We start from the raw sequence: 12,520 nt of genomic DNA on the forward strand, positions 1-12,520 counted from the left end.
TTGATGAATAGACTAATGGCCTCTTGAAGACTCACTCACTGTGCCAACCACATGGCAGTACCTTGTTTGGCTTGGGTAACATTGTCCGGAAGGTGATATTTGTACTAAATCTGTATCCAATATGCGGTGCTGTTTCTCCCATAGCTAACATTCATGGGTCCAGGATTTAAGAATTGGAATTGGGAATGTCTCCACTCACACATATTCTTGGTGACCTGCTACAAAATTATAACTCCCTGTCACCACGACCCTACACTCTGCTGCGCTAGAGGTATTAGTTTTCATGGATAAATGTTTCTACCCAGAGACACTGCAATGATTCTATTCAACTGAAAGCTGAGACTTCCACTTGTCACTTTGAGCTTCTTATGCCACCATGGATGTCTCTCTGTCTGCCCTTTCAGCAGGTCTTCCATCCACAACAAATACCATAGCCTAGAACATGACAGCCTCATCCTGCCTCCTGTGTATGGCACTCCTGATCCACAGGGTGCAGAGCCAGCCTGGAGGGCTGGTTTGGGAGTGAGGTCTGGGAATTGCAGATCTGGGCGGCTGGGCCAGAACTGTTCATGCTTTGTCCAAAGTCCTCCTGGGGCTGAAGGAGAGTGTGACACAGAGGGGGAAGGGATTTGTGTCTCATTTCCCTGTCTGACTCTGTCACTGTGAGCATTAATACCAGTGTCTCACACCTGACAGTGGGAGTCAGCCTCATCCTTGGCTCTGATCCTGCTGGTGTTTAGGGTGGCTATATCTTTGAAGTTTGAGCCCAAGAACCAGTCAGGAATCCCTGAGGGAGGCTTGCTATTGTCATATATGACCAGCACAGGAGTCTGTCCTAGCTTCTGCTGGTATCATTGCACACCAAAGGTTTCTATGTTGTCTCCCTGAGAGGTGGTCATGGCCATCTGACCCCAGGGCCTCTGACAATAAGGGCGACTGAGTCAGCCCACTGGAGGCCTTTCAGGAGCCTGGCTATGGGGCTGGGCTGGGCCCTTGGAGAGACACAAACGAAACCTGATTCAAGGAGAGGTGGCCCCGTGGCCTCCTGGATGACCCCTCTTGCTTCATGTCTACTCTGCCTTCCCTAGATGCACTCTGGTCCCACCTTTGTCATGTCATTAGAATGAGAAACTCTCCTTCTGATGTTTTTTCATCATGTTGCATGTGGGAGTTACTTGTTATATAAACACCTGCTGTTGGAGATTCATCATGACTTCTAGTGAATTTACATGTGGTTATTTCATCTCTGACATCCCCATCCCACAACAGACCAGCAACTGGCATGTCAACACTTTGATTCCTGTTTTTTTTTTCACCCATGTTTCCTATAAACACGTGGAAGGTGTCAGACACCATCTCTGACTGAAGAAACCTCTTCAAGCACTGTGTCTCTGTGAGGGTCACCAGAGTCATGTCTTTGGTCACATTGTGAGCTGTGGGGACGAGATAGTCTGTGGTCACTGCAGGGAGCTGGATCCTGTTCCGGAACACTGACATCCCAGGGGCCAGAGCTGTGGTCTGAGGCTGGCAGAATCCACTTCACACTGGAGACAGTCTCACAAGGTGGCTGCAGACCCTCCCTTCGGTGACTGGAGGCTCTGATTGGCCCACCTCCTGCCCCTGAGATACTCCTGAGCAAGGATGCTGATGCTTCAGCCCTCGACCCGAGTGCACCTGTAGATGGGGAAGGAGAGGCAGACGGTGAGTGGTCAGGATAGCTCCGGATGTGCCCATCACAGAAGGGTCAACTCCTGGGACTTCTGCTGGACAGTGAGGTGACTGGAATTTCCCAGTTGAGGTAATCACTGTGTCAGAAATCCTGTCGGTGTCCTGGATGACACTGTGTGTCTGACCCTCAGAACATGGTCCCTGCAGCCTGAGAAGATAGGTTGGATCATCCCCACTTTCTTCTGATGACTGAACCCTGGACAGACACCCCCCAGGCCTGGTGTCCCTGTGAGGCTCCACCTGGGCAGCCCCAGCCTCTGTCCTGCTGCTCCTGCTGCAGCTCTGCTGCCCCCTGCTGGTGGAGGAGGACTCAGACCAGGAGCTTCCCTCCTGCAGGTCAGGTCACCCCAAAGCACCTGTCACCTGAGAAAGGGTATGGACCAGGGAGCCCAGCCTCCCCCAGGCAGCTGCCCCCCTGCTCTCCCCATCCCAGCACACACAGGTCAAATACACGGTGCAGGAGGCAGGACAGGTGTGATTCCTGTACGTGTCCAAGGGTGAAGTGCCCTAGCCTGGCCCTTTGTCTTGTTACAACAGGGTTAGTGCGAGTAAATTTTAATGCATTTGGAAAGGGTCACAGTCCAGGAAACCTTTGTGACATACTATTACTACCCATTTCTCTCCATTTAGGAATCAAGTCTGATGTGTCCTGTATCCCAATGAGTGCAGTTGGGTCAGTCATAGTGGAACAGGTGATGCTTCTAGCACTAAAGTTCACGTGTGCACCTAAGTCTTCATTAGGATTATTACTATCATCTCTCCTACTGCCATTGTTATTACAGCCCTTATCACTTGTAGTTTGGGGCAGGAGTTTTTCTACACTAGCCTAGTTGGTGACCCGAATGACACAGGGAATTGGGAATTTGGAGCTGGATATGCAATTTCACATCATAAATGTCACAGTTTTGCTGAGCCCTTTTCCTTGGATTTCTGCAGAGGATGGACAAATCTGTCAGAATACCGGACCAGCACCCATTGACTGAGACCCTGCAGTCTCTCTTTCAATAATTAGACTCTGTCAATATTTTTTCTCATTCAATTTGAAAGCAATGTGATTCTGACGTCAATATAATCTTCCCCATTACATGGAATGTGAAGTTAAGGTCCAGAGAGACTAGTTTCCCAGAATACAGAGGAAAACAGTGTGATCCAGGAGTGCAGCCCAGGTGTACTGGATTCAGACTCTGGGCCCTTTGGAGCAGAGTTGTCCAGGGCATGAAGGAGGGAGGGTGAGGCCAAGCTGGGTAGTGGGGCTTCTGTCACTGGACTCACTGCAACCCCATCCTGTTCTGGCCTATAAAGGAGCCTCCTCAGCCTGCACATAGGGACAGTCAGCAGGATTGTGTCTCAGGTTAGACCTGGAGAATCTGTGGGGCTGGTGGAGGCTGTTGACTGTGTAGGGACCTGGCCTAGGTCTGTATTATTGTTTGGTTTTCTCTGTCCTCCAGGCTCGGGAAAGTGACAGAGGTCTCATGGCCACTCTAAAATGGGGCACTTGAGTCTTGCAGGGGACACAAGGCCTTCAGGTTGAGGAGACCATAGGGCTCATTCCCTGGGTCCCACCCCCTGCAGTACCCTCTAGACTGACCTCAAGGTCAGGGTCATGCTCAGGGTCCTGTGGGGACTGAACCTGTGGGTAGGGCCTGGAGGGAGCACCTGGGCAGGGAGTGAGGAGGGAGAGCAGGAAGTTCCAGGCCATGGTGCGGACCCCAGACTTCTATCTCCTGAGCCCACTCTGAGACTTGCCACTCAATGTCTCCCTCATGCCTTCACTGGTCCCCATGAAAATGCTCCTTCTCAGGCTGGTGGAGAGAATATCAGTGCTCCTGGGTGGGCTTCATGGATCTGGCTCACGTGGAGCTGTGCTCACCTCTTGGATCTCTTAGGGGAGCTCATGTCACTCTGTGTTTGAATATCAAAAACTGCAGCACAGTGAGGGGGACATGAGGGCATTTCTGTATCTTTTCTCATGAAATGTGCACTGTGATCATTTGTTTCCATTGTTGTGTTCTTTAAAATACACATTATATGAAATATTCCATCATAACCATTTGTAAGAGTTCATCTTCCTTGATTCTCTGTCTGTTCTGTGAATTTTTTATATCTCAACTTGTGGAAAAGAATCAGGTGGGAATATCGTCCTGAACTTGTACTTAGCGTCATTTTATTTACTGTAGGTTGTTATCTGTGTGATGTTGTTAAAGTCAATTTGACAAAATCATCTTTCAGTTGTCATGCTTGGACCATTTCCTGGCTCTGGGTAGCAACATACTTTGTTTATTGCATCCTGCTGTTTGTTTTCTCTATGCTCCATGTTTACTCTGTTCTCCTTTTACATTTATCTCTTGTTCTTGAATAATGGAACATTTTTTATGGTCCATTTCATTTCTCTTTTTAGGCTTATTATCTGTGACCCCTGACTGTCTGCATTCAGATGATATTAAACCTCGTGACAGAGAGGATCACATCCTTAGAGCACACTTCCAGCTCGCTCTCCTCAGCCCTGCGGTATGAGTGTCATCACCTCACTGTTAGCTACAGTGTAAATTCCAACATCTGCAGTTATTAGATTTCCTTTAGATGGTGATTTCTTTTTCAAAGAGAGGTAAATAATAAAAATATTCTTAATGTTTACCTCTGTAGTTATCACTTCTGACTCTTACATTCATTTTGTAGATTCAGATTCTCTCTGGAATCCATTTCTCCTATGGGAGGGAAGCCCAGTATTATTTCTTGTATTGAGGGTCTGCTGATGATCAATTCTGTCACTTTGGTATATCTGAAAAAATTTATAATATCCTTCATCAGGGAAGGATAATTTCCCTGATGAAATTCTTCTTCTTCTTTATGGATAAAGAATTAAGGTTTTTCTTTTTCGTTTTTGTAAAGATGTTAATCCACTGCCCTCTCTCGTGCATCTCTGCTAATGAGAAATCTGTTGGAATCCTTATCTGTATTCCCCTGAACCAAGTAACTTTCCTCTCTGCCCTCTTTTAAAACTCTTTTTCTCTGCCTTAAACAATTGGATATTGATGGGTGTTGTGTGTAGTTTTTACCCCCATTGCTTGTGCTTGGGTTTCTCAAGAATTTGGAATCCATAGGTTTTGAATTTTCATGAATATTCTTTTCCACCTCCCCTCCTTCACTCCCTGGGGACACAATCACATGTGTATCCATTGCTGAACTTTCCTACGCTCAGTGGTGCTCTAATCACTTTAAAGTCATTTTGTGCCTTTCTTTTGCAGTGTCCATGCTGCGTTCATGTTCAATCACGTGTCTGCACGTTGTGTCTGCTGCTAATCTCAGTTCTTGTGTTTGTAATCTGAGACCTGTGGGTTTCATCTCTAGTAGTTTGATTTGGTTCCTTTAATTTTCTTCTCTGTCTCCTCTTAGTATTTCTGTCATTCAGACTAGATTTGGGTTAAAGTCTGCAACATCATCCTGGCTTAAATCCAGCCTTCTGTCCTTCCTGCAGCTTCCAGACCTACCACCCCATGGCTGTGTGAGACATTTCTCAACGTCATTGTCTCTCTCTCCCATTATCTCTGTCTCGGCATCACAGATAAATATGCACAGACCCATATACGACACACATGTTCTATTGGATCTGTAGTCTCTGGACTGTGCTATGTAACACGCCTCATTAGCTATAACCCTTTGTTGTTAACATAGTATTATTTTAATGGTTTATTTTGGGTATATAGTCCTCAGCTCCTAACTATCAAAGTATGTCCCAGGCCATGGAATCATTCACACTGTAGGATAAGGATGTCATAACACGGTCTCATCTCCCTTACAATTTCATGTGTGCGTTTTTTTGTACATCCGTCATATATCACATACACTACTATAGTTTTTCTTTAAACACTTGACTATCTTTTATAAATATGAACCACTAAACTTATTTTTGTATTTACCCATGGAGTTATGATACCTGATGCTTTTTCTATCTTTGTGTGTATTCCCCTTTCCCTCTGTCACCCTTTCCTTCTGTCTGAGGGGCGTCCTTTACTGTTGCTTGTGCCGAGGGTCTGTGGGTGTTCTGAGAGGCTTGCGGTCTGAGAAAGGATTAGTGTGTCTTCCCTTTTCAATGAGATTTCCCCTGGGTAAAGGCCAAATTTTACAGGCATTTTCTATGAGGATTGTGAAGACATTGCTTCCTGTTCTCTTGCTTACATGGCTGTAATGAGAAATGTGCTTCCACCATGAAATTGGTTCCTCTGTAGGGAACACATCTCCTCTCCAGCTGTGAGAGTGTCGGCATCACTCGTTTCTAGCAATTCCCTCATGACGTGTTCTGTGCTATCTTTCATGTCCCCTGTGCCCAAGCTTCCTTTAGACTCTTGGATATATTGGTTTATGGATTTCACCAAATTTGAAGCCTTTTTATAGATTATTTCCTCACCTATGTTTTATGAACCATCAGTTCCTTCTCTTCTCTCCCTCTGTTTCTATCCTGCACACTCTCTGGGTGCCCTGAAGTTGTCCTACAGGCACTGAGCTTATATTCACTTTTTTTCTTAGGTGTTTGCTTCTGTGTTTCATTTTGAATAGTTTTAATTGCGTGACATCAAATTCACCCTTCTCTTCTTTTACAGCATCCAATCTGCTGTCAATCTATCCAGTGTATTTTTAAATCTCAGAACATTTCATTACGGGAGTTTTAAAGAAGTTGGTCTTTGAGAAATGTCTTCCATGTCTGCTCCTCAACACGCAGGCATTCATTCACCCACAGTAACGGAGGAAATGTTGTTCTAATAACTGTTTATGAATCCCCTGCTGATCCACACTTTGCAGAGCCTGCCTGGTAGGTGAAGAGTAAGGGGACAGACTCCAGACCTCAGATCTGCGGACCTGGGCCAGACCTACCGATTGCTTTGTGCACAGTCCTGCTGGGACTGGAGGAGAGTGTGACATAGATGGGAAAGGGGTTTGTGTCTCACTTCTCCATCTGCCTGTGTCACTGTGAGCATCACCACTGTTATCATAGGACTGACAGTAATAGTCAGCCTCATCCTCAGCCTGGGCCCCGGTGATGGTCAGAGTGGCTGCATCCCCTGAGCTGGAGCCAGAGAATCTGTTAGGAATCCCTGTGGGCTGCTCACTATCCTCATAAATGACCAGCACGGGGGCTTGGCCTGGTTTCTGCTGATACCAGTTAATAATACTGCTTTCGAAGCTGCCTGCCTCGCATGTAATCCTGGCCGTCTGTCCCAAGGCCACAGACACCGCAGGTGGCTGAGTCAGTTCAGAAGCTGCCACAGAACCTGAAAGAGAGGAGAGTGCATCTGAGAATGAGAGTCTTATTTTCAGAGAGTACGTACTCTGCAGTGTCCTCTGTTCTGAGCAGAAGGTCAAAGTCAGGCTGATCCTTGGTATCTCTTGGGGGCTGAGCTATGGGGAGAGGCACCTGTGCAGAGAATAAGGAGGGGGAGCAGGAGAGGAGTCCAGGCCATGGTGGAGATGCCCCAGGCTCTGCTTCTGAACCCACAACTGGGAATGGGGCATCAGAGCTTCTCTTAACCTCATAAAGGGGTTGTCCTCATGCAAATCTACTTCCTTCTTTGTGGCCTTTTTGAATGGCTCCCTGCTAAACAGAGAATAGCTGTTACTTAATTTACATGGGCCCTAAAACCAAAGCCTGTACTCAAGATCTCCAGAACTCTCTCTAAGGTTGAGGGGAAAACACTGACCCCCTCCCTCCAAGACATGCACACACATTCAGTCTTTGTCTGGGGCTTCCTCTCTGGGCTTGTCAGGAACACCTCAGTCATCCACTGTAGTGATGAGATCCATGGGGTAGGGCTGGGAGTTCATGAAACCAGAGTTTGTAGAGACATTGGTCATACTGTTGTGTGAGAGGCCAGAATTCGATCATTTGACACAGTGAGTTGTTCATGCAGTGCTGAGGCCATTTTCTCTTTGTTTGTCTGTGTTTTATGTGTTAGAAAAATACATAGGAGAAAATCACCAGGATTCAGGGCTAGGCAAAAATTTTTTGATGAAATGTTTAGTAAAATGAAAGTTTAATAAATTGAACCTCATCAAAATTAAAATCTTCTGCTTTGCAAAAGTTTCTAAAGAGGATGAAATAAACAAGTAATAGAAAACATTTGCAAAATACATCCAACAACTAGTGTATAGAGTATACAAAGAACTATCAAGACTAAATATTAAAAAGAAACCATTTAAGAAATGGGCAAAAGAGTAAGCATTTCATCAAAGACAATACAGAGATTGAAGTAGCACAGGGAAAGATGTTCATCATTAGCCATGAGAGTCATGCAAACTAAAACCACAATAAGGTATCACTACATACCTATCAGAATGGCTAAGATAAAATATTGTGACAACCCCAAATGCTGGCAAGGATGTGAAGGAATTGCATCACTCATGCATTGCTGATAGGAATGTGAAATGGTGCGGTCACTCTGGAAAAGAGTTTGACAGCTTCTTAAAAAACTAAACTCGCACTTACCATGCAACCCAGCAACTATACTCTTGTGCATCTATTTCAGAGAAATGAAAACTTATGTTCACAGAAAAACCTGTGCACATAATTTCACAGCACCATTATCTATAATAGCCCCAACTGAGAACAATCCAGATGTTTTCCCATGGGTAGTTGATGAAACAGACTTTGGTACACTGAAACCATGGAATACTACTCAACAATGAAAAGGAAGGAACTCTTAATGCACACAACAATTTTGATGAATTTGCAGGGAATTATGAAGAATGAAAATGGCAATCCTCAAAGCTAAGTAATGTGAGATTCCCCACCCCCTTTGTTTCTTTTTCAATATCACTTCTGAACACACAATATTTTAGAAGTGGAAATGAATTATTGGATGGCATGGGTAGAAGCAGAAAAGGGAACTTGAGTGGGGAAAGATGGATGTTGTGATAAAGGACAATATAAGGGATCCTTGTGGTGATGGAGCTCTTTTGTATCTTGACTGCTCTAATGGATATACAAAGGTACACATGGGTCTAAATCACATAGACCTAAATACACAGACACACATAGACACTAAAGTACATATGAATACAAGAAAACCTGGGGAAATCTGAATGTTAAAAAAGGGTGACTATTTAATCAACCAGTTCAACAACAAGATAAAAAGATGCTGAAAAGATATTCAGTGTCATAAGTTACCAAGAAAATGAAACTTAAAAACATACTGAGACATCAGTCCAGACATACTAGAATGACTGTATAAAAACAAACTGATGGTCTTCAGTGCTAAAGGGATATGGAGCAACTTGAAATCCCATCAATGCCTGGTGATAATGAAAATGCAGGGGAGCCTCAGTCAGTTAAGTATCAGACTCTTTAGTATCAGCCCAGGTCATGATCTCGAGGTCATGAGATTGAGCCTCACATTGGACTCCAAGCTGAGGGCAGAGCCTGCTTGGGATCTCTTTCCCTCTCTCTGAAACTCCCTGTGTGCTCTCTCTCTCTCAAAATAAATAAACATTAAAAAATAGAAAATGAAAAATCAAGCATTCACATTGGAAACTAGTTTAACAGTTTCATAGAGTGTTAAATATGTATCTATCATATGACCCATTAATTCCATTTCTAGGTATTTACCCTAATGAAATGAAAACTTAACATCCACAAAATAACTAAAAAATGTTTTAAATGTTTTATTTGAAGTTGTCATAGAGTTGAAACTGGAAATAACCCAAATATACCTTAACTGGGGAGTGGATAAACAAACTGGTTCATCCACACAATAGACTTCTACTCAGCAATTAAAATGAAATGAACTATTAATACTTACAAAAACATAGATGGATCTCAAATGCATTATGCTTAGTGAAAGAAGTCAGAACCAAAAGGCTACCCATGTATGATCTCATTTATATGATGTACTTGCAAAGTGCAAACTGTAGGGACAGACAACAGACCAGGAGTTGCCAGGGTTTGTGACTAGAGGGAGAGTCTATTGCAAAGGGGCATTGGGAATTTATGGGTAATTGAGTGACCTGTCATATACTGCTATAGTGGAAGTGCTTACACCTCTGTGTGCAGGTTGTCAAAACTCAGAGAACTGAAATATTCACTAAAAGGATAGTTTTTAGTGTATGTAAATTGCAACTCATTTTAAAAAGGGGAGAAAAAAGAAAGGAAAGGAAAAGAAAGGAAAGAAAACAAAAAGCTGTGGTAGGCAAAGATTCCCAGGAGCAAACTCTCACTTAGAGATTAGTGTAGGAGGTCTAGACAAACCTGAGAATACAACCCAGAGTAAAGGAAAAGATGAAGAAACAGGTATGAGCAGGGAAGGACATTGGCCTGGGAGATTGTCACAGCCTGGCCTGCAGTTGAAATTGTGTGAACTCTGATACAGGGTGTGTTCTTCATTGTCCTACAGAATAGGGTGAAGCATCCAACTGTCATCCCACCTACATGCGGAGGTCACCAGATGCAGGCTGCCATCAGGAAGGGGGCATGTCGCTGGAGTGCCAGCTCTCTTCGGCACAAGTAGGTCCTGGAGCTGCAGTTGCCAACATGCCCCACCTCTGGGAAATGAAAGCTTCAATCCTGTAGGTAAAGGTCAGGGATTCTGGTTGTCACACGGGACAACTAGTACAATCACAGACTCAATATCATTATTTTTGGTGTTGTGACCATTATAGAACAAAGTCAGCAAGACAGCCAGACACACACACAAACACCCACTCTAGGACAGGAAAAAAATTTTGGAAAGAGCATATGAAAAAGGAACACACAGCATAGGATACAATGGGATGTTAGAAAAATTAAGTAGAACATGACTAATGGGGAGTACTTCAGACATCTCCAGAGAAAGAGATTGAGAGTGAGAACTTTTGATAACTAGTGAGAATGGGGAGCTGGTGAGGGGTGGAAAGGAAGAAGGGAGGGTGATGTAGAATGAGTAGGGGGGAGTGGGGAAAGGAGACTTCTTTGAACACACTCTCACTCTTGGCTCAGCATGCCTTGCCACCCCTGTCTTACCACCTACATTTTTCCTCCTGGCTCAATCTTGTGACTTGTTTCAGATGCTCCCTGAGTTAAATTGTAAATAACTTACCAGGCCCAAGAGATTCCCCAAATGAGACAATGGTACTAAAGGACTTCCTTTCTGGAGGACTCTAAAAGGCCACAAGCTACACAAGAACTTTTGACATATATTTTCATTCCTGGTCTCAGGATCTCCTAGCAATTGGTGAAGGCAAAAACCACTGATGAGGAACAATCCAAGAAGTGATATCATTTTTCACACTGGTCATTACTCATTTTCACATGACAAGAGCTGACCAGTGTCTCTTACTGAGACCCTGATCCTGCTATAAACTTGACAAATAAAAATGGCTACTCATGGAATTCTTTAACCCCTTTTAACGGATGATTTGTAGTTGTCACTCTCCCATTGGTTGGGTACCATCTAAGCATGACAGGGAATGCTCTTCATCTGCCTCCCTTTTCCATTCACTGTCTGTACTTCACAGTGTGTCCTTCTGTCTGTCCACTTAAGGCTACTGGGTCATTTCTTCCAAGTTATAAATACCAGAATTCCCCAGGAGGGCTTGGAGGTGGTATGATTCACACTACAAGTTTGGATATTATTTCTCTACCATCCTCTCTACTGCTTTTCCTCAAATGTAAGTAGTGGAAGGAAATCCCTACTAGAGGGACCTATGTGAGGCCGTTCTGGAACAAAATGGCTGCAAACTCTTGGTAGAGAACAACCCTCTACATAAGTGAGTAGCATGGCCCTGTGATCCCCTGTGACTGCAGCCAGCCAAATGCTAAAAGAATTCACTGCAAGACTGAGACTTGATGTTGACCTCTTCTCTTGCTCCTCTTGCACCCTTGCCCACTCCCTCTCCAGAAAAGCCACCTTTTTTCCTCCTACTCACTTGCGAGTTGTCCATGCTGTGGGCAGTTCCTGGACTTTCCATGACTAGGGGGACCCAACCTGACTTTCTGAGATCCAGCATCAAAATCCCTCCCAACCCTGCTCAGGTCAGTGCCCATGGAGGTTAACACAGTGTTAACTCAATTTTAACACAAAAGTGTGAGTGTGTGTGAAAGATGCTTGTTTCCCAGATGCCAGAAAAACCATGGAGGAAATCAATATGTCTGGTAAGTTTGCCCACCTCTCACCAAATGCACTTGAGGTGGATTACTCACAGGGCTGAGATTAAGAGGAGTCAATATATTTACCACTTTAGTGTTCCCCCTTCACCATGCCCTGCTATTGTCCCAGTAGAGGTGGTCCTGGACAGACCCTAGAAAAGTCCTGCAAGCAGGAGGTGGATTCATTCTTGGCACCAAAGCTGAGAATTGACTACAGATGGAGAATCCCAAGCCATGTTCCATGGTGGTCCTACCACAGATATCCTAACATGCACACTGTTTTTCTACTGGACCCCAGCTCTGCAACCATCATGAGTTCAAGGCTGTCTGTACTGCCTCCACTTGGTACCAAATGTTTCCTTTTGAATATTCAATATGGCAGTAGTCCCATTATACTCCATGATGAAATTGTGGTGAAGATATTCACTGAACCAACCTCCTTGGTTAACTCCAGAACCCTGTGATCTGTGTCCATCCCCTGAACAGATACCCATTATGGACAGGGTCTGATGGCTCTTGATGTCATTTCAGCCCAGCTACTATTTCAGAATCCTTTTACTGCCTGAGCTGGTCAGGTCTTTTCCAGAATTATGATGGAGGAAAGAGAATGTTGTGTTGTCAAAATTACCTAAATTATGAAGTATGTCTACATCTCCATAGTGGTGTCTTGGGATAGAAGTT

General features: G+C 44.4%; 3 protein-coding genes and 3 gene segments (V, D, J or C); all 6 read right to left on the bottom strand.

Moving 5' to 3' along the window:
• LOC102968706 (immunoglobulin lambda-1 light chain) overlaps window positions 1-12,520 on the bottom strand; it is a 718,086-nt gene that overhangs the window by 222,862 nt on the left and 482,704 nt on the right. The window lies entirely within an intron of this gene.
• LOC122232563 overlaps window positions 1-12,520 on the bottom strand; it is a 1,057,381-nt gene that overhangs the window by 204,853 nt on the left and 840,008 nt on the right.
• Window positions 1-12,520, bottom strand: part of LOC122232564 (immunoglobulin lambda-1 light chain-like) — a 586,739-nt gene that overhangs the window by 194,825 nt on the left and 379,394 nt on the right. The gene's annotated exons all lie outside the window — the stretch shown is intronic.
• The window catches only part of LOC102959445 (immunoglobulin lambda-1 light chain-like), a 480,152-nt gene that overhangs the window by 181,404 nt on the left and 286,228 nt on the right, over window positions 1-12,520 (bottom strand). The gene's annotated exons all lie outside the window — the stretch shown is intronic.
• Window positions 1-12,520, bottom strand: part of LOC102964473 — a 277,151-nt gene that overhangs the window by 171,632 nt on the left and 92,999 nt on the right.
• LOC122232565 lies at window positions 1,304-7,258 on the bottom strand. The segment is given in 3 exon segments: window positions 1,304-1,674; window positions 6,598-6,995; window positions 7,139-7,258. Coding segments are annotated over 3 exon segments (579 nt in total).

The sequence above is a fragment of the Panthera tigris genome, chromosome D3 (assembly GCF_018350195.1).
Source record: "Panthera tigris isolate Pti1 chromosome D3, P.tigris_Pti1_mat1.1, whole genome shotgun sequence".
NCBI classification, from domain to species: domain Eukaryota; kingdom Metazoa; phylum Chordata; class Mammalia; order Carnivora; family Felidae; genus Panthera; species Panthera tigris.